We start from the raw sequence: 22636 nt of genomic DNA, 5'->3' as shown, positions 1-22636 counted from the left end.
TACATGCTGGTGTAAATGCTAACTGAAAACTACCTTATGTCAGCCCTTTTGGAAAACAGAGATAAAGTTCACAAGTTATGCCAGACCAAAGGAACAACTTACTTTGGGACAGCCACAGTGGATAGTAAGAAGTGGGAGCCTGCTTTCAGCTGAGGTATTTCCACTCCCATTACCTGGACAACTCAGCTGTCAAGTGATAGCATTCTACAACCAGACATGTTAGGGTTGCACAAGAACAGCTGCCACATGTTTGTGTCAGGGCTGAAAGCCGTAGCACTGCTGTTATACACACACCCAAACTATTCCTAGAACAGATGGATAGAAAGAGGAACCACTACTGCCACTCCAAGGAGAACCCACTTCACTCAGCAATCACAGCCTTGTAAAAACCTGGTTAGATGAGGGACTGTGCTAGACTGAGTCAGAAGGCAGCCAAGCAGAAAGATGCTGAGCTGTACGCTCAGCTGTGCACACATAACCACAGTAATAGATTAGGGGTCTCAAGGCATTTGCACTGTTCTGTTACTACTAATCAAAGTTTCCAAGCTCAGGGATAAGTTATTAAAATCTGGAGAGCGAACTGTTCACCACTGCTTAAAAGAAGAAACTGGATCTGCAATGGCTGAAGCCCTCTATAGTCCAAACCCCTACACTGCTTTCCTTAAAAAAATCTGAAAAAGAGTTATTTGGTCAACTAAACTAGTTTCCTCTGTTGTAACAGAATTCTTAATTCTATTGAGCAACGGCAGCATTTTTCAGGAGAATATCTATTGCTCCATTAAAAATGTGTAAAAGGTCAGATTACCTTGCAACCAAACTTTCTATTATAAGATAAACATTACAAAACCTGTTCAAATACTGCTGGCCAAGTCTGGCTTCTATATTTGAATTCTTATAAAACTATCCAAACTAACTATTTTGAAGCTATGCCAGTATAACAGAGGGTTACACTTTATGGAATGTTTCCCATGTTTTTTGGACACACAGAAATTTAAAAAATAATTTCCAAACACTCTCCTCCCAGTCCATCTGTGACTTGCAATAAAGAACTAAGTATTTATTTTAAACATGGAAACATCTGTAAATTTTCTTCCCTGTACTTTTGTATACACACACCTCTACACAGTGCTCTGCACAAAGGATTTAACTCCATTATAATTTGATGGGAACTTTTCAAACTGATTATTTACATATGGCCTCCCATAATTTTATTTCATCTAAACTCACCCCCTCTCACTAAAACCAAGATTGGGACAACACATTTTTCAATATTTTAAGATTTTATTTGGCAGTATTTTGTTTGTTGAGTTAGTTTATATATCCAAAGCATAATAGCTGAATATAACAAAGTCTTCATTTAAATTTAAAAACTTCTTTATTACAATAAGTAATCATTAACAAACTAAATTGTCAAATACCTCATACTGAAAAAATAAACAGTTTTGTTTAAAAACAAAACATATTTTCAGTGGATGACAACTTCAATTTCATTATATATATTTCACTAAGTATATTATATTTGCTCATAATTTTGACTCATATTGTGCATACCAAAAACCCAACCAAAAACAAACCTTCACAAAGGTACTTTTCTTACCTCTTTCCACAAGCTGAATCCAATTATTGTGGGAACTGCCATACTCAGAATAAGAGCCTAGAAAGTACATGTTAGAAGAAATGGATTATGCACCGTTCTCCAGCCTTGAGGTGTCTGTTGATTCTACTCATATAGTAAGCAACATTTATGCCTGAAACCTTAGAGTGACAGTAGGTGAAACTTAGTGGGGTTTTGCCAAGCAAAAAACTCTCTGCAAAGAAGAATTTACGTAATTTAGCATAGATGAATTAATTTGATCATGATAACTTTGCCATCAATTTTAGGGATGGTAAATAATAATGATGTAGGGAACAGAAAAAAAGTAAATACCTCACATCCAAATGCAATGAGAAAATCTGAGACAGGAAAAACCCAACCATTTCAAACTTCTGCTCTTGTTGATGCTTTCATTCAGATTAACAATACTGATATGCAAAACCCAGAAACCCATTTTTTCAGCACACCATCATTCTAGCTGATCTAATTTTTGCTTTGCAAAAAGGTGAAAATAGCTTGTATGGTACAAGAAACATTCGTTAAGGAATACACAGAAGGCATTCCCCTGACAATAAGCTACTAACACACCTACTGTGTTAATAGTAAAAAAGCAGGTCTATATAACAGAATGCATGAGGTACAGAAAAGAATGTGCTTATCATGTACATGAACATATTGGTACTCCTTGATTGAAAGAACACTGTTAATGTTTCTGATATAACAGAATTATAACGGCATTTCACAAGTGACACTGTGAACCTCTAAGCATAATATATTTATTCCTATAAGCTTCTTGAATTTAAGGTAAATAATATCCTATCCTTATTTTATTAATAAAACTAATGCACAAAGCTGCTAAAAATCACACAAAGCAACTCCTGTCATATTGAGAATAAAGCTAGGGTTGGAAGCGGGGGAGTTGTTTGCACTGTAACACAAGCTCATCTACAATGGCCACAGGTAAACAAATCTTACACAAAGTAATTCCACTTATCATTTCTTACAAAGCAGCTTTACTCTCAGCAAGTAAATATCTTAATACCACATTTTAAGATTAATTTCTTAGTAAAACAAGGCTTATATCAATGCTTGCCTGCACACCTGTACTGTTTTCTCCTGCATTCCTCCTAAAAAGCACATGACCTTCTTGGCCAATCTAAACTAGATATGACAGAGAGACTGAGGTCTCCAAGATTTGTTAAAAGAAATTAAAGAGATGAGCAAAAGGAAGATGAAGACAGCTCTGCTTCTTGGGAGGAAAGGCTGCAGTGTGAACGCAACTTTATCACCAGGTACCAGACAACATGTGCAAGACTGATATTAAGAATGAAAGACACAGAAAAAGCAGACTATATGAGATCCACTGCTCACAGAACAACATGTTCTTTTCATGGGCTCTTCTACAGGTCTTAGTTAACTGTTTGCAAAGTTATATGCTTGCTACCTGTATTTCCCAGGACATCGGCAACAGTAACTCACCAGCAGTATCGGGTGCACAGCTTTCAGTCGAAGCCACTTGAAAAGTGTCATCCAAAGTTCAGGAGAACACACCCCAAATGCAGCAAGCATGCAAACATAAGGTGTCCATAGATATTTCATTCTGAAAAACACTGCAATAACTTAGTTGGGACTCTGTGCATGCCTCTGCACTCAAGCTATTTATAAAAAACCTTTAGATGTTTTTCACATGTCAAACACCGTCTGGATGTTCAAGCAATCTGAGGTCAACTTTGATGGCACTGAAGGGTAAACCAAGGAAATCTCTAGCAGAAGAGCAGGCACCTGATTATCTGCTGTGAGATGGAGGAGCAAGATCCAAGGTAAAAGATGACAAAATCCTTCATAGAGTTCAAGGGAGGATGAAAGAAAAACAAAGGGAATACTAAAGTCACTTGGCTGTTGTGCTTTTCCAACCAAGAAAGGACAAAAAGCAGCTATTCAGCAAAGCTGCACAGACAATGTACTATAAGAGTTCCTGAAGAAAGGAAAGGAAAATATTTAATAAACAATTTATGATTTGCTGGTGTTGTCTGCCTCTTAAGGGTAGACCAGTCAGTTCAACTACACAATAACACAACAGTCTGCTCACTTTAAGGATTTGTGAGTATTTAGATTTTAGGATGATGAGCATAATACAAATACAAGACACCTTCAAGCTGATTAAGCTGAGAGACAAGATTAGAACAATAATGTCTTCCAAACATCAGCTTCTGTAGCTTTAAGAACTAACACAATACTTTTGAAATTAGTTTTTCTACTGCTTTAACATGTCAAGTGAAGGTATACTTTCTGGTAGCCTACACACAAGACGACAGATAAGAAATCTTCTACATGCCAGTATTCCAGAACGACTCTGTTCATCAAAACACTACACAAGGTCTTGCTAGAATACAATACAAAAATAATTATAGCAAAGTTCTACACTTAAATACCGCAAAGAAAGTTATTAAAATGAAATTAAATTCAAGTCTTGGATTTTGGCTGCATTAAAGCTTGAAAAACATGTTAAAAGAGACTAAGAACGATTGTATCAAATTTATAATCACAATTATCATTGATTACTCCTCTACTAACTAGTACCACTATATGCCAAAATTATTTCTGAAAAGGGGTAAATTTCAAAGGGGTAAATGGTGTATCATGTCCAATTAGGAACTCTCTGTTGCTTTCAAAAGAGATACATTAAAATCAGACTTACCCTTCCAAACACATTGCTAGACAACCAAGCAAAATTGTGTGAATGACATGATAAACTATTTCTGGCCTCTCTCCAATTCGACCATCCTCAAGTTTAACTGCCTCTTTCAGTGGTTCACCACTGCAGTTGGAGAAAATGAGACATCACTTAATTCAGACATTATCTCAGGCAAAGGTGTCAATAAAAATACATTTAAGTCAGTAGTACACTGAGATCATATTGTGTCATATCATACAATATAGTTGCACTGTTTACTTGTTTTTTGTATGCAATCAATGATCTATCAGTACCTACTGTCCCTTGTTTTAGATTGCAACCTCTCTGGAGCAATGGCTGCAAATTATTACAATGGGATCACTGTCTATGACCGTAAATCCTATTTTAAGGTAATTCAGCACAAGAGGCAGTCTAATTTAAGAGCATGCAGACTCCGCAAACACGTAGATGAAGCATGCTGAATGTGCATTTAAAGTTTCTTCATATCATTAGCTTGGTGAAGAATTATGGAATCTGTAGGATAATTGTGTATGGAATGTGTATACCATTTTATGACAAAGAAAGATAATGAAAGTAGCTTTGAGTCACATATTCTAAATTCTAGCAATATATTATAACTAAAAATCATAATCAAAATCTTACAACAAATGTTTTTCTACAAACAAGATAGCAATGCATAAGATAGGTAACATGTTTTTCTACCATATGATTTCAGGTTAGAATTTTATAATAAATGTCCTCATGACAAATGGAAAAAATATTTTGAGATTATTAATTGATTCAAAATTTGAAAAAAAAAAAAATGAGGGGGGAGAAGGTTTATATTAAGTTTTTCTTTAAAAAGGTGTTGGACACAGTGTAGTTGCTGCTTACTATAAAGTAGTAAATAGCTATTTCAACCACTAGCAAACAATCGGAAGTTTGCTTCATTGTTTTGAATATACCAGCACACATCTGACCTGACATTTTCATTCACAGCAGCATAATTTTTATCTATTAGAAATCTTCATTCTTGAAATAAACCTACTGATTTTTGCTGCAGACAAGTGAACAATTTGTTCTAATACCTGAGCAGTTACACCGTTCATCTTCTACCAGGCAAAGACAATTTCCTAGTCATTGAGTTTCCAAGACAAGCTACAGTAGGATCTACAGTTGCTATTCTTAGTCTGTAAACAGACAGTTCCACTACCCCTTCTCTCAAGGGAACTGTGAATGTGAATCACTGTGAAACTAAAAATAATTGAGTTGGTTTTACTTCAGCTCTGTTCTCAACAGCAAAAGCTGATGGACCTTATCACAATAAGCCAGCATTTTAAAAAACAAACAGTGAAGCACTGGAAATCATAAACCCTCTCAACTCCACCCGTCTCATTCTTCTCAACATGTAAACTTGAAAAAAACAAAAACAAAAAACCCAAACCTAAAAGAGAAAAAAAACTCTAGTAACAATCAGGTAACTTTGCTGTTGGAACCATAGCACAGATATAATATTTTTCTCTCTGGCAATGGGAAGAGACATACATATATCCCAAAACAGATTCTGCAGGAATTGCACCTATGGGGAAACAAACCAATGACAACTCCCTGTCCTGACTGGAGGGATGCTTAAGAAGCTCCTCACTAAAGGACTTTTCTTTAGGAGGCTCTGGTGGGCCTTCCCACTGATGCCCACACCCTGACAAGCTCAATGGTAGAACAAATTCTGGAGCAACAAACATGATAACCATTCCCTTAGACATCAAGGAAACTCTTATTTTTAACTTATTTTTCAGTATAAATAAGTTACTTACCAAATTCTCCTAAAAATGACCTGAGTTACAGAAAAAAGGCAAATAATTAATACTAAAATATAAAAAGGCAACAGTGATGACTGTGTTAGTCGCAAAAAAAAGTCTTGGGAAGGTGCCTGAAGAGATTCTTGACAAAGGAGCCAATTCATTGTAAAATTCCTAGTAAGGCAAAAACATCCCATTAAAGACAATAACAATATCCACAGATTAGAAAAAAAAAACCACCCAGCACTCAACCAATTGTAGTTTAACCTACTCATGTCATAGGAAACTATTTTAAATTCATCTTTGAAAAGTTAACTTTTTATCATTTGAAACTGCTTTGCAATACTGTTTAGAGTAACCGTCGAAAGCTCATCTTCCCAAAAATTATCTGTGATGTGAAGAGACCAGGCTACAACTCTTTCATAGAACATAAGCCCAAACTCCCATATAACTCCATTATGGAAACCACAAAGCACTTCATTGTCACAGTGGATTAAGATTTTAGAGATACTGATGCAAGAAGGTATGCTTGTCCTCATTTCAAACAAGGAGATGAAGAAGGGAAAGTGGTCATCTGAGATCACAAACAAGCCTGAGGCACTGCCAAGAATAGAATCCTTAATGCTGAAATTCTAGTTCTGTAGCCGAACCTACTTGATCATTCTTCTTTCTCAATTAACGAGCAGGAAGATTATACAGTCTGCCAATAAGCACTACCAGTCATATTCCCAAGTGGAACTGGTGCAGCATGTGGTTCTGTAAATGCACTCTTCTCTTACTTTGTTTTGCTTCTCTCCCTCCTTTTATTTTCCCCCAAGGGAAGACTAGAGGACTGAATCACTCTCAATCAGATGCAATAAATTTAAAGATTAACAGCTAGGTATGTCCGAACTGGCCCTAAAAGACAGATCTTGAAGCTCTTGTGCAGCAAACCATAATTTCAACTCACAGTTACACAGTGCTCTAGGTGTAATTGCACCCAGTTTGTATCAGTCTCTGGCTTCATTGCAGGGTTTGACAGCTTGAAAATTGACATGTAGCAAGTCCGCAGGGGAAAAAAAAAAAAGAAAATCTGTAACACTTGGTAGCTGAATAAACTGAAATCCTGACCAAGAGTCCTTTCTTTTCTTGCAAAACACTTAAGAATGAGGATGTGTTGTGTGTTTAAAAAATGCATCTTAGTCAATGTCACATCTCGTCTTCCAAAAAATCCCCAACAATTTCAGTTGTGTGTGACATCATTTTTCACTTCTTCCCCTGAAAGGCTGTGAAGCAGTTTTGTAAGAGAGATGCAGCTTCCAGGCGAGAGTTCCAACTCCTGCACAGAACTGCAAGTCTTGGTTTGCATCCAGGAGGTGTCTCAGTCCTTACTAATACTCCACTGGAAGTTTTCCAGAAAATCTGTAGCCATGAACATCTTCTTGCAGAACAACATTCAACTCTTTTACAGACGCTAATGGTTTTTCTTAGAATCACAATTCCCTCTGACTTTTAGGGTGTCCCTTGTCCTAATTTCTTCCAAAACATACAGGGGAGTTTCAGGGGCACCCCACAAGGCAAGCAAGATAGCATTGATAGTTCATGAACTCTTTACAGAGCCTTTTCTTTTCCAGGTTATAAAAAGCTATTACTGCCACCTTTATGTTATTATCTTTGCTTTCAAGTCTAGAAACACTACACAGGCTACAGAAAGTTTTCACTCTTCAACATCACAAGAGAAGAAAAATCCATGAAATGCTTTCACCCCAAGGTATGAAAAACAGTGAGGTGCCTTGGAAATCTCAAAATCCTAAGTAAAAACAGTGAGTTGCCTTGGAAATCTCAAAATCCTAAGTAAATTCTGTATATTTTTAAATTCAATATTAAAACTGTTTCTCTAGCTCCTCTGTAAAATCGTCACAAGACATTGAAATTTTACACTTCTCAGAGCAGTCTCAGACATTTGGATATCTTGTAAAGAGTTTAAAAAACTTACTTAGTTGTGTTTAATCCAAGTTTTACTTCAATGAACTTCAGCAAATGCTCATTTTCTTTATGAGGAACAAACATCTGAAAATTAATTTAGCAGAGAAAAATCATATGAAATGCTGGAAGCAGCTTTCACATAGTCATTCAGATCACAAAATGTCAGGAAACAATAAACTATTCAAGATTTAGCTAAAACTAACAAAGTGGATTAAGTGTGACAATTAAGAATCACAGAATTAATTAGGTTGGAAAACACCTCTGAGATCATCGAGTCCTATGACCAAACACCACCCTGTCAACTAGACCGTGGCACTAAGTGCAACATCCAGTCTTTCCTTAAACAGCTCCGGGGACGGTGATTCCACCACCTCCCTGGGCAGCCCATTCCAGTGCCCAATCACTTTCTCTGTGAAAAACTTTTTCCTAATGTTCAACCTAAACCTCCCCTGGTGCATCTTATGACTCTGTCCCCTTGTCCTGCTGCTGGCTGCCTGGGAGAAGAGACTGACTGCCACCTGGCTACAACCTCCTTTCAGGTAGTTGTAGAGAGTGACAAGGTCTCCCCTGAGCCTCCTCTTCTCCAAGCTGAACAACCCCAGTTCCCTCAGCCACTTCTCATAGGACTAGCATTGTAAATGTTCACTTCAGTAAATCTATCTTTAAGGTTTCCTTCAGAATATTCTCTTCATTTTGTCAATGTACCCCAACAGGAGGGCCAGTGAAAAGCTGACAGTAAGTTGCCCAAAGACTACTGAGCAGTGTAAAAAGGATCACGAAAAACAGACACAGACTTACTCCCAAGGAAGTCAAAGAGTGCTGCGCTTGGCTCCACTGGAAAATAGGACTGCAGCTTAGCAAAAGTTATGAGCATTTGTAATTTTCACAGAGATTGTCTGAGCAGCCTAAAGTTCTGCAACTTAACTCATAATTGTAATTTAACTCGTACTTTTCAAGGTTAGGTTTTATTTTCCTGGAGATACAGCAAGGCTAGTCAATCTGACTGGCCCAAGAAAACAATCATATCTGAGCATTCTTTCCAACTTTTTAGGGTTCACTAGTTTCTTTACTTTTAAGTCAGTACTGCTAATTAATACAGCCAAGGTGAGTTTGAAACATAGAGGAAAAGCACAATAAAATATGTAAAAGACTAGAGCCAGCAAGAGGGAATTGCTAATTAAAATATAAGACCAGGTTAAAATCCTATTGTGCTAACTCAACTCCTAGCTGACCCCTACACAAAGTGAAAGTCTCTGTTTTCATGTTCTACTTGAAATTTAATTGAAAATTATTATCTACCCTGAGACTACTCACACTTGTTCCTTGCTACTGTGCTTCCATGCACAAGAATATTGTTTTAATATTCAGACCATAGGGCCCATCCAAGTTATAACAAAACCCATATATATATAAAAGATAAAGTGTGATTTAAAGAGTATTTCCATACTATGTTTCAACCCAAAAGACCAAAACCCCAAAAAAAGACAACTGTTTGAGTCGCTAAAGTTTTTATATAGATACAAAATTACTTCATTTTCAGTACTCCTATTTGCTATGAATTAAGCTATGAACTATCATATCAATATGATAAGAAACATTTCAAAAGATTTTTTCAAGATACATCTGCAACTTTCCATTTAGATCCTGACAATTAAAATCACTTTTTACAGAGGAATCTTACCTTTAATAAGAAGTTTAGTGTCACTGCCACTGTAAGTACCAAATAAATGTACATTACTTTCAGCAATCTTGACATAAATGTACCTTTTTTCATGTTCATCTGCAAAAATATTTTAAGAATGCTGTATCACTTGGAGTTCAGTTTAAATTTTCAAACTACACCCAGAGGAGGGTCTAGTTACCTGAAGGCATTTAGAGAGCATTAAAGCTGCTACGAAACTGAGTAATGGTGACACTAATAAGGCTGAATTTTCAAACTGCAGAAGGTACCCCAAGAAGAGAGAAAACAGGTAGATTTTGTATACTTCATGCACCTGTTGAAGAAAAGAAATAAACCACAATAAAACAAAACTATAGTGGATATACATCTTCCTTTTTAGAGCAGTAGCTCATTTCTCTGTTAATGAGGGGACTAATGGATGTGGATCCTCCAGCTCGAGTCTACAGGGTACCATTTGGATCTGGAAACTATTTCACATCTAAACGATACTGGTCAGCCTCAGTAACTAGTGCACAATTACTTCACAAGAACTCTGTAAAAACACCAGAAGCGGGAGTATTCTACCATGTCTCCCCATTCTGTAACACCTTGCTGTGATGCAGCATGAAGCAGTAACCACAATGCACCAGTAAGAACACACAATTTGTGTGACAGAGCTGACTACTGCAAATAGGCGCTTTCCTTGCCCTCAAAATAACTTGTTCATTAACATTCATTCAGGAATACTCAGATTGTTACTGATACTTTCTGTTATTTACTATTTGATAAGCAGATCTTATAGATCAAGCATTTCCCACTGCTGAGGAACAGAAAAAAAAAGGCAACTGAAAGAAGAGGTGACGAATTAGAATTGTATGCAGATTGATATCTAATAAAAGTGGGAGGCACACATGTACAAAAGAGCATATATATCTGTTGCATTTCATTCTGCAACAGGCAGAATTAAAATGCCTTATTGTTGCAACATTTCTATGAACCACTTTGCAGAATAAATTCAAATACTTTCTAGGATTGAAAAATCAATTGGCCTTCAGCATCTGTCTAGTCTATTTATTGTCTAAATCAGTGCAAGGTGGGCCATTCGGGGTGAAAACGAGCCCTTTAACTCCACAGAGCCAAGAGAGTACTTTTTTGGTCTGCCCCACCCTGCCATGATTAGGGGAAAGTAAGGAAGAGGCAGCCAGGCCAAAATGGAGTATCATTCATCACTCTTTTAGCTCTCCAAGGATGTTTCACGTCTCAGAAGCTTTGTTTAGCTTCTGATCCTTTTGTTAGGAAAGCTGTCCTAAAACAAGTAGTCCAAAAGAGACTCAGTTTAAAGCTATCTTATTCTTCTGATGACACGTGCTTCAGCAGGGCCCAGGCTGCAAGACACTCATCCCTCAGTCTGTGCCCTCTGGAGTCTTGAACAGTTTGTATGACAGGCACCTCAGAGGCTGCATATAAGTCCCCAACTATCAGTGGGCTGAAAAGTTCCAGTACCTTCTCTGTCTGTGCCAGGGCAAAGCTGTCTAGCAGGAAAAGAGAAATAGCCTGCACAAACAGGAGATAATGACTGTATTCCCACATCATCATGAAGGTGTATGTTGAAGCATTCACCAAAAGATAACAAAACTTCTAGGAAAAAAAAAGAAAAACAAGAAAAAGCATTAATTTTGTACCTATGTATCTCTGTCACTAAGTAATTAGGAGGTCATTAAAACATTAACTATGGAAATTAATTATTATTTTAGAAAATAATTAAAATACTGACTTTAAATGTATTCAGCATGTTCTCAGTTGGAAGAAATTAATTACGGAAACATTCAAAAACATTTAAAGCCAACCAGAAGAGACATCACTGACAGAGAGACAGGGTAATGAAGTAAACCCCATCTTCTCCAAGCAACAGTAAAAGCAACAAAACAGTTTACACAGTGAAAAAAATTCTGCATCAATTTATTTAAAAAAGGACAGCACATAGCTCATTACCACATTGTTCTCTCTGAACCCTCACGGGGGCACAGCAGGGCAGGGCACAAGTCACCTAGCAAAAACTGCACATGCCTAGGTGAAATCCAAGTGACTGTTTTGTAAAGAACAAACAAAGCATCTACTGTTTTCTGCCTAGAAAGGCAACAGTGGCAGGGGTAACCACCCTAGAGCACAGTTCTACCAACGACTCTGTTAAGAAACTAATTTTGCTTTACCTCAGCAGAACAATTTAGGTTTTTTTTTAAATAGCCTGTGAGAGCTGCTACTTGACATGCAAAATATGGCAAAGCCCAATTTTCCCTTGATGGTATGGAGTAATCAATTCTTGTTGTATCTGTCCTAGAATAAAGTACAGAGAAACAAAATTATTAAAATATTTATGGAGCAAAGATATCAAGGAAAGCCTAAACGTCACTTCTAGCCACCAGTGTGGCCTTGTAAACAAACTTTTCCCGGTTTTGGTGTGAAGTAACACTGACACAATTTCACCACAGATACAGGTCACACATTTAATAACAGCATGGAAGGCCCAGCCTTTACTCATCTATTCAGTAGGTCTCCTTATTAGGTGGCATTTATAGGACTGAAGACAAAAAGCATCTGCCTCCAGCCTTTTCTGACCTGCCTCAACACTTCAAGTGAGATGTGTCACACACTGCTTCTGCCAACCTGCACAGGGACAACTGAGGGGTGCTAAATGCTCTTATGTCCCTAGGCAGGGAACTGCTGCCCTGGCAGCAGCTTTTCACATTACAGTGAAAATCAGCTCACAACTGAGAGAAAAGTTCTCATACAGCATGTTTTAAACAAGTGATTCAGGTGGTTGAGCACAACGTACTTAGAATACAAACTGGTGCTCCCTCATAGCAGCAGCAGCAGCAGCAGATATTTTGTCTACAGGGAAAATTCTGCCCAGCAAAACAAGAGATTAAAGACGGATGAGGAGCATGCAGGGTTTTCCCATGGAATGACTTGACAGTATCCACATAATTAGAGGTGCAGGTGAAAGTTTTAAAAAGTGCTAAACTGACTTAGAAGCACAAGTAATGGTTTCAAAAGTGATCAAAGGCATCAGTTTCAGAGGTACATAGTCTTCTTTGTGTCTACTATGCCTTTAAAAGGAAGCCCTAAGCTCCTTTATCATTTAGATATTTGAAAGCATCACCTTTCATTTTTTCCTCTGAAGCCTCTTACAGAGGTGTATTTGGAGCTTTTCTAACTACTAGATCTTTCACTTCATTAACATCGTTTAATCTTCTTTGCTGTTGAAAAAATTACAGATTTATTCACCATTTTTCCTACTTTCCACTGTTTACACAAGCGTAATGAACACTATTCTTAGCTACTAATCACAGATTCGGTCATGATGACTTCACACTCCTTGAAGATGCTTCCCAACAGTTCAACTTTAAAGATATATCTACAACATTTTGCTCCTCCATAGTTCTTTTATTTCAAGTGCTCTCAAGTTCACAGAAAGCCCCAGAGCTACTTGGTGAACAAACCAGGAGCCTGAACATAGGTTCTCATTGCCCAAATGAGGCTCCCTATTATTGTGATGTTTCATAAGGGGAAGGGACATTTTCTTCCAAATGGATTGTTTTAAAATAAAAAAATCTTGAGATCAATATCATCTAAGAAGATTCCACTTTACTGAAAAATCCAGTACAAAAAGAATATTAAAAAATCAAATATTATTTGCAAGAAAAATGCACTTGGATCATTTCCTTCTAAGTAACAGGACAACCATCACAATATTTAGAACTGGCCAGAGAGAGCAATTCTGTTTACAGCTGTTTTGGACATTTGTTTTCATTCTTCACCAGCACAAAACCAAAACCTTCTGGGGAATGTTTTTGAAAAATGAAATCATGTGTGCACACTCCTGTATTCACACACATACATAAAGTCAGTTCAACTGGCAGTGTGGGTGGTTTGGACAACAAGGGGCCTTTCCATTAATAAAATCATCATGAGAATCTACGAGTCTCTCAAAAACATTTTGTATTCAGCATAAGATCCTGCTCTCACAGTGAGAACACAAAACTTAATAGAAAGCATTTCAATCCAGTCTAATATTTGAAAATGCCTTATTGACAAACTAGATTGTATAAAGATGTTTTTCTTACCTGTTAATAATGAACCATGCTACAGTCAGCATTCCTGCCAGCCAAGTCCCACTCATAACCCAACTGGTTACAAACAATGCAGTCACATAAATTCCCTGCAGTCCAAAAACTATACCAATGTAGAAATACACTGGTTCAATAACTTCCTGAAATTACAAATAAAAACGAAGAGACATAGTGGCAACTGAGCTGAAGCTGGAAATTATTACTATTTACTATTTGTAACTGCTAACAGTGTGCTAGGTGCTTTACAAACAGGTAAGAGATGTCTCCTAGAAAAGTATTGGGTATGTTTATATTTGGGGCTCAGGAAGAACAAAGCAGTGTGAAATAAGCGCACCCTTCAGGACTCAGCTTGCTACTGCCATGAGTTTTGTATTTGCTTTAGCATGAACACTGTAGCTGTTATCAGATTTAATAAATCTATACTGCAGTGGGATATAAAGTTCACAGGACTACTGAAAGAAGTTATGTGGGGGAGGAACTTGGAGAAGTAAAGATGGGGCAAAAATGGTTCCAAAATAAATCAATAATAAAAAAAGAAAGATAAATGAGGGAGGACACAAGTATGCAGCATAAGCAGAACAAAGCCCGAGCAGAGCAGAAACTGACAAAAGGTTTATCTACGGAAGTGTTTTTCCCTAGGAGTATGGGCAGACAGGTACCACTATGACAGACTTCTGTACTCCAAAGGAACTAACTTTCCTGTTTTTAATGGATAGCACAGACATTCCCCACATTTCTAAGCACTCTGTAGAAGCAAAGAATAACAGATAAGTTTAATGCATACAAACCCCAAAATCCTATGCCAGAGACTAATCAGAATTGAGAAGAACCTGGACATGGTGAGAGGCTTAGCTCAGCTCATTCAGCAAAAAATGCACGTGTTCATTGTAATACAGCACAGAAAGTCTCTCTCGCACACAGACACAACCATAATGAAAACACAGAAAGTAGGAGAAATGCACATACTTCGCTACCAGATGCTTGATATAAAACACTGGCAATCAACTCTGGGTACAAAGTCATTTGCTGGACTGCATTTATTGTCTTCAGTGATACTGTCTTATTGTTGTGTGTCAACTCATAAACACCTATAGACAAAAAAAAATATTATTCTTAGAATCACCTACTGTTGCTATTCTTAAAGGAGGTCAAAGTGTATTCAAAGATAGGGAGGAACAGACTTGACGATTAAAGCTACTAACTGATTCACCACACCTAATTTTAAAGGAGAAATTTCTGTGTCAGATGCCATTCCACCCTACTGATCTACCAACCATCTGAAGCACAGTCTTTCAGTAATGTACTGATGCAGTCCTGGAACTACCTACTTAGAGATCACCTTCACAGGAGGTTCTTAAGACGTGAGACAGATCTAACAGGGATGAGCAGGATGTATTAAACCCGTCTTCAGAAGGACGTCAAGTATGACGGCCTCATCATCCTTTTCAGCCCCCATTTCTGAGGCTTCTAAGAATCATTTACTGAACACAATATGTCTTTCTATGGGGTTGAGATGAAATTGAAGCTGGCATACTTGAAGGACACATCATTCTAATATGTTATATTTAAAGAAAAGACTTGTCAATACTTAGGACAATAGAGGGAAGATGAAAAACAATCCAAATCGCAGTGTGGGGGAGAACAAAAGCCTCAAAACCAATGCAACAGCCAAACCAGACAACTGTTTCCATCTCTGAGCATATTTTGGTGTGTGGGCTGCAGTTGGGTCTCTGTAGGCCAAACCAGGTCTTGCAGGACTTATAATAGAGTGAGATAGAAGAGTGAGTGAACAGCCCTCTCCTGAGCTCTTGCCTTTTCCCCATGCCAGGTCAGGTGCACTTCTGAACTCATGGAGCTAGCAAGTGCTCCTCCTTCTTTTCATTGTGTTAGTTTTCTGCTTGTTTAGGGACCTAGGGTCAGTGAGCTCCAGAGTCAGTGCAGGATAATGAGTAGGAGTGCAAAGGAAGGAGAGATCATTGCCACCCGGTCTGTTCTCCTTCCTGTCCCCTCACTCAGTCCTCATCAGCATCTATTCATCATAGCTGACAAGAGTAAAAACTTCTGGCAGGGACAGGATGGACCAGATCAGCTCGTGACAGAAACAGTTCCATCTTCTGACAGAGCATGGAAAACAGTACTTTTCACCCCCCATTCCAAAACCCAACATAAATTATGTTTGCATGGCAGAAAGTCCACTGCATGAACAAACGCAGTGATAATTTTGATACAGGGCAATATGAGAACAATATTAACCCTGTACTAGAGTACTGATTAAACGTAATCTGCTGGAATAGTTAAATACTGTTTACAGGATAGTTAAATACTGTTTTTTAAAAGGCACTGAAAAGTTAGGACAGCATGTAGCTTTTAATTAATCTGACTGATACATCTATATAAGAGCGTAAAATCAGTCCCCCCAGCCTGCAGGAGTTTGTTACTGTCTCCAAAAGGAACAGGACTTTTCAAAGTTAATAAAACAAATGAGTTTTGTACCTCTTTCAAAAGAAGGAGCCTTTAGCAGTTCTTTATAGAATGAGTAATAAATGGCACTGTCACCCTGAAATGTAATTTCTCGTTCAAGTTCCTAGAAAAAAAAAAAATATTCACCTCCTGGAATCTCTTCCCAGAGAAGACTATATATTTTCAGATAGACTGGTTTTGTAATACAGGACATGGTTATGACTCCACTGTACATCTTCAAAGTACTCCACAAAACATTAATCTTCACAGCACTTCTGTCAGGTATATATTGCTCTCTATAACTTAGCAAACATGCTTGGAATCAGAGCAACTCAAATCCACATTGTAAGTTAGCACTAAATCCACAGGATCCTTTCATATTCAAAAATCTGAATGTCATTCAACTTTCCATACTTGACTAAATAACACAGTTCTTAAAAAGGACAAAATAAAAAAAAAAAAAACCTACGAAAACCCCCAAATCAAAAAACAAACACAAAAAACTCCCAAACCAACGACCAAAAAAAAAAAAAATAGCCCAAGACATATTCCTATTGCTTAGCTTTTGCAATCCCAGTATGCTTCAGTTATTTCTCCAAATTTTAGAAAGATATTTCAATGATAAATGGTGGCACAGAAAAATGTACAAAAGCATGACAAACCAAAACTAATGTTACCAGGAGAAATACTTCAACAAAAAAAAAAAAGAAGATAAAAAGAAAAAAAGAAGAAGAAACTATATCAAAGACAGGCCTCAGTAGAAGGACATGGGATTCTGCAAGCAAGTAGTTCCAACCTGACAGGGATCAGCTTTGATTTCAAGGACACAATTTGGCTTTTGTTTCAGTAGTTTAACTTTATCTTTACCTGCCTGCTGGAAAACCAGAACTTCCGTTCGTGATATGTTGAGAGGTACACAGCATACATCATTCCACTGGTCACTGCTGCCAGACAGCCAAAGAAAAGTTTTGCAAAACGCTGGATTAACATATCTGAAAAGGGACAGTGAGAAAGCTAAAATAGCCCAGAGGATTTAGAAAAAAAACCAGTATGTCCTACACATGATTTTCATTTCTGAACAGCAACTGAACTTACTGGAATCAGAATTAACACACCATCAGCAGCACAGATACATCTAAAACTGGTATCTTATTCCTGTCCTGAAGAGCTTTCTCTCCCAGTTGTTACCATTGCTTCACAGGACCCTCAGATAAAATACCAACAACCTACACTGCAAATTTTCTCTCCATTTCAGTAAGCTATGTTTTCAAATGAATTCCAAGAAAGAAAAGCGTCTTTCAAATAAACAGAGCAAACTCTAGATTCTACCCAAAACACCACAACCTTCTTAAGGACATTAACAGACAGAGGTGGCCATACCATATCTAACCATTCCTGGGACATTCAATTTTCCATTCTGTTTTTAAATATAAGAAGAAGGAATTAATCTGAATTTTACCAAACTCATTCAACGGGCATCTACTTCACCTGTAGCTCCTTTTTAACATAGAAGTTTTTGGTAGTTTGGTGAGCACTTGCCTAAAATTATACTTGGTTTTAGTTCTGTTTCTTGAAAAGCTGTAAGGACTTTTTGTCTTCTTGTTTCAGTACCATTACTTCATGCCTCTCAGCTTCCCAAGCAAAAGATCATTCCAGGAGCAATAAATATATTTATTTGTATTCAAATAGTAACAACAGTAACATTGTTAACTCCTCTTCTGCTCCCCCCCCGGCCCCCAGCCTGAAACAGTCCAAGACTACCATTTCACTCCACAATACATACAATGTCATTATTAAAGAATTCTAATGTGCACGCCTGTTTTTCTCTTGAAACATTCAAAAACCTAATTCAAAATAAGTCTGTTATAAATTACTGTGCTACAAATATCTTCCCATAAAACGTAAATGAGTAATGAAAAAAAAAATCAAAAGTCTGCTAAAAATTCTGTAGCTTACATTTTGGCGATCTTCCCAGCTTTGAGTTTTCTTTGTTTCTCTGCTCTGGAGCCATTTTGTCAGATTCTGAGCAGTTTTGTTTCTTTCTCTGTCGCAGGTCTGCTGCCCCTGAAGACATTTTTTTTTTAAGTTACTGCAACACAATACCTAAAATCGCACTCTGAGAAATCCACGCAGCAGCAGAGAGCAGCCAGTTATTGCTATTGATTCAATCCCAAGGAAAATATATTTGACAAAGACTCAAAGTGTGTCATATGCTCAACTAAAATAACAATATCACCATATAGAAATCAATTCCTATGTTATTCCTTAGAAAAAACAATAGTATGCTCTTGAGGTCATACTCCGGGGTTACCCAGAACCCAAACTGGAAGCTAACTGTTTTATTTCATGATGAATGTATTACACAAATGAAGGAAATCAGTAGTTTAGATAAGCTGATGCAGACACTGGGAGACATTGAGTAATTTCATTCTACTCTCATCCTGGTTTTACACAGCTATAGCAGTGTGCAAGGCACACTACTGTAATACAAAAATTGCTCTACTCCCTTACTTTTAAACTGAGCTGCCTATCATTCATAAGGCAAAAGTTTTTTTAAGTAAATATAATATCACTTTTTTCCTGCTTTCGGATCTACTGGAACTAAGTAGATTTACGAACATTTAGTCTAACATATCATTAAAAAGCCCAGCCTGCTCAGCTATATAGATCACATCACAAGATCAAGAGCTTCCTCAGCTTCTGTTAAGTTTTCCGTAAACAGCAGCAGTCTGAAGCTCTGATCCACTTATTTTACAGTCTGAAAGCTAATGAGGCTTATTCAGAGTGCAAGTCTACATACAAAAAGACTCACTGCAAAAAGTATTTTAAAAGTATTGTATTAAAGATATCCCACAATATTTATGTCATTTTGGAAGGGTGATGAAAAGGTTTAACTGTAACTCATGCTCTAGAACTTTCAGCTCTCCCATTTGACCCACTGTACAACATTGCTTGAAATTTTGTAGCCACCAATTTATTCTGGACTTAAAGCAGCTCTTTCGTAAAGCCATCCAACTTCAAAATTGAAGTGTCAACCTTCACATCCCACAACAAAGCTTTTTATTACTCTGGCTGTATATTATTTCAAGTCTTAATTCAGTCCAATTTTACTCCCAACTATTAGATTTAAAAGTTAGAAACTAGAGATAGAAATATAAATTATTAAAGCAATGTCTGCCTGTATCAGGGTGCCTGTGTGTAAACAGAGCAATTTATAAATTATTCGAGCAAATCAAGACCTCAATGATAACATTTTTCATGCAACGAACAAAAAATGTCTACCTTATTAAACAAGACAAGAACTGGAATGATTTTAAACAAAACAAGGATTAGGATGTTCAGTATCACATTTATCATTATGCCAATCCAAAATCAAATGTACACCACCAGCATCACTTCATGTCATGTGTATATATGTACATATATACGACAAACACCAAGTGCCCTGCAATTAAAAATCACTTGTACAATACAAAATAAAACAGGGTGGGGAGAAAACCCTGGATCACCAGAATGGGTAGATATGTGCTTGGAAGGACAACTGACTGCCCTTGTCATCCTAGTTATGACCAAAGCAACAGCACTGAGAACACTGAGGAAAATGCATTTCTTCTGCTTTTCTGGCAGAGAAGTAAGCCATAGTAGAAGTGTAACACACTTATAGAGTCTAGAGTTAGCAGCAGTAATAGAAAATTCCTAAAGAAAGAACAATTTAAAATTCTAATTTTGAAACAACTGCATCTCAGTCAGCAAATGATTTTCACTTCTGTTTTGAATGATGGCCAACAAATCCCCTCCACAAAGCAATGACACAGAAGGAGCCAAGTGTGTTACTTCTGTTTTATCTGCAGCTGCCTCAAACAGGAAAAATTTTGTTTTCACTTCTATGAATACCTTAAATGGTGTGAAATGAAAGTCAAACAAGGTGACAAATAAAAATTATCTAGAATTCTGAACTGATGGCACAACCTCTAGTAACTCTCTATCCAGCATGCAATTTTTCATCTGAGATTGCTTTCCAGTTCCCTGTAAGTTCAAAGTGTATTTTTTTTCAACTCTTGTTCAGACAACATTTTTTGTGTATCTATTGCAGAAAAGCATAACTCATTGCTCCTGAATGCCACGATATTCATCTGGAATAACACAGGAATTTTTCACCTGAAAATTGAGCACTGTCTGCAATTCTTATCCTCTCACCTAAAGAAGGATAAGATAGAGCTGGGAAAAATTCAGAGAAGGGTCATGAGGATGATCTAAGTTGGGCAATGGCTCCCATACAAGGAACAAGGAAACAAGTTGAGGATGCCTCAGTCTGGAAAAGAGGATGACCAACAGAAACATGCCAGACGTCTATGAGCCAGTGAAGTGCACCAACAGGCTGAATAGAGAGCAGTGATTCACCTTCTTTTCTAATACAAGAAGTTCTCAAATAAACCCAGTGAGTCAGGCTAAAAGGAACCAGCTCATTGCACATCACCTTCAGGTACACCACTCCTACTCAAAGAATGTTCTGTAAACCAAGAGCTTACACAGATCCAAGAGAAGACTGACACATCTGTGGAGGACAAACAACTGAAGACTACTAAACATGCAGAAACCACATCCAGCTCAGAAAGTACCCGAGCTGAGAACAGCTGGGACGCTGGAATATGCCACGGGACAGATTCGTATATGCTTGCTTTGCTCTTGCATTTCTCTGGGTGCCTGCTAACAGTTATGCTTCTACTGATTTCCACAAGAAAACTAAATGTCATCCCCTAGTCCCCACAAAGAGCATTAGGACAGAAGAGAACTCGAGAAAAATACTTGTGTGGAGGCTAAAAGTGAAACAGAATTACAGAATATCCTGAGGTGGAAAGGACCCACAAGGATCACTGAGTCCAAACTCTGACCCTGCACAAGACAGCCCCAAGAGTCACACCATGTGCCTGAGAGTATTGTTCAAATACTTCTTGAACTGTGGCAGCCTTGGGCTGTGGATTCCCTGGGGAGACTGTTCCAGTGCCCAACCATCTTCGAGGTGAAGGACCTTTTTCTAATATCCAACCAAAACCTCCCCTGACACAATTTCAGGCCATTCCCTCGGGTCCTGTCACTGGTCACCACAGAGAAGAGATCAGTGCCTGCCCCTCCTCTTCCCCGCACGAGGAAGTTGTAACTGCAGTGAGGTCTCTCCTCAGCTGAACAGACCAAGCGACCTCAGCTGCTCCTCATACGGCTTCCCCTCGAGGCCCTTCACCACCTTCACAGCCTTCCTTTGGACGCTCTCTCACGGCTTAACGAAACGACAGAGGAGACTAAAACATACGGAAGGATGCCAAAGAAAAAGCACACTCACGGAGGCATCCACGGAGCCCACAGATGCTGCCCCGGGAGTTCTGCCCAGAGGCAGCACCGGGCGAGGGAGGAGAAAGATCTCCCGAATTCCTGGGCTCCCACTGGCCCGGCCTCCTCCCGCCTGGGGCTGCGAACCACGGGCTGCCCTGGGCTGGGCTGGGCCCCGAGGGGCCGCCGGGGCGGGCTGGGCCCGGGAGGCCGCCTGTGCCCTGCAGCCCAGTGTTCCTCCCCCGTGCGCGGCCGGCCCGGCACGGACTCGGCACGGACTCGGCACGGACTCGGCACGGACGCGAGGGACGGACACACCGCCCGCCTGGGCCAGCGGCCTCGGCCCAGCCCCGACCACCCTCCGCCCGACCCGGCTCCGCGGCCTGAGGAGCCGCCCCTCACCTTCCTCCATCGCCGGCCCGCGGCTGCCGCCCGCCGCCAGGTCCCCCCGCCGCTCTCCGCGGGGCGACGCCTCCGCCCCGCCCGTGCCGCCGCCGCCCGCCTCCCGCCGCCCGCGGGGGCGGGAGCGCTCCCGCATCCCCCGGCGAGCGGAGCGGAGCGGAGCGGCCCCGCGCTTCCTCCCGCCGCCGGAACTGCGGCAGCGGAGCCAGGGCCACGGCCGGAGCGGGGCGGCGGCGCACAGGGGCACGGCGGGCACAGGGGCGGGGTCGGCGCTGCCCGGAGGGGCTTCCGCGGTCGCCTCACCCGTACCGCCTCACAGCCTCCGAAAGCCGCATCCCACGGGCACCGCGGCGCAGGGCCCCGCCGCCCCCGCCGGCCAGCCCGGCTCCAGAGGGACCGTGGCCCTTCAGAGGGGCCGCGGGTCCCAAGTTAGTCTAGAAGAGGAGGCTCGGGGGAGACCTTGTCACTCTGCAACCACCTGAAAGGAGGGTGCAGCCAGACGGAGGTTTGGTCTCTTCTCCCAGGGAACGAGTGACAGGACAAGAGGACACAGCCCCAGGCTGTACCAGAGGAGGTTCAGGTTGGACATCAGGGGGAACTTCTTCACAGAAGGGGTGATTAAGCATT

At 39.5% G+C, this 22636-nt stretch overlaps 1 protein-coding gene across 3 annotated transcripts in view; it reads right to left on the bottom strand.

Annotated features, from left to right (window-relative positions):
• DPY19L4 (dpy-19 like 4) overlaps nucleotides 1-22145 on the bottom strand; it is a 31834-nt gene extending 9689 nt beyond the window's left edge. For 2 of the 3 annotated variants that reach the window (XM_027659080.1, XM_027659082.1), the window contains exons 1-15: nucleotides 22010-22145; nucleotides 18239-18346; nucleotides 17150-17274; nucleotides 16316-16406; nucleotides 14789-14910; nucleotides 13817-13962; nucleotides 11903-12026; nucleotides 11196-11330; nucleotides 9895-10026; nucleotides 9714-9812; nucleotides 8043-8116; nucleotides 6083-6241; nucleotides 4293-4412; nucleotides 3074-3194; nucleotides 1598-1654 (exon numbers count right to left, since the gene is read on the bottom strand). In XM_027659080.1, the coding sequence (XP_027514881.1) occupies nucleotides 1598-1654; nucleotides 3074-3194; nucleotides 4293-4412; nucleotides 6083-6241; nucleotides 8043-8116; nucleotides 9714-9812; nucleotides 9895-10026; nucleotides 11196-11330; nucleotides 11903-12026; nucleotides 13817-13962; nucleotides 14789-14910; nucleotides 16316-16406; nucleotides 17150-17274; nucleotides 18239-18346; nucleotides 22010-22145 (1749 nt within the window). The remainder of the gene's footprint in view (nucleotides 1-1597; nucleotides 1655-3073; nucleotides 3195-4292; nucleotides 4413-6082; nucleotides 6242-8042; nucleotides 8117-9713; nucleotides 9813-9894; nucleotides 10027-11195; nucleotides 11331-11902; nucleotides 12027-13816; nucleotides 13963-14788; nucleotides 14911-16315; nucleotides 16407-17149; nucleotides 17275-18238; nucleotides 18347-22009) is intronic. The other variant, XM_027659081.1, reaches the window with a different exon arrangement.
• Between the last annotated feature and the right edge of the window lie 491 nt (nucleotides 22146-22636).

Source organism: Corapipo altera, unplaced genomic scaffold (genome assembly GCF_003945725.1).
Source record: "Corapipo altera isolate COAL_440 unplaced genomic scaffold, ASM394572v1 52, whole genome shotgun sequence".
Lineage (NCBI taxonomy): Eukaryota > Metazoa > Chordata > Aves > Passeriformes > Pipridae > Corapipo > Corapipo altera.
This window is presented reverse-complemented; position numbering and strand designations above follow the sequence as displayed.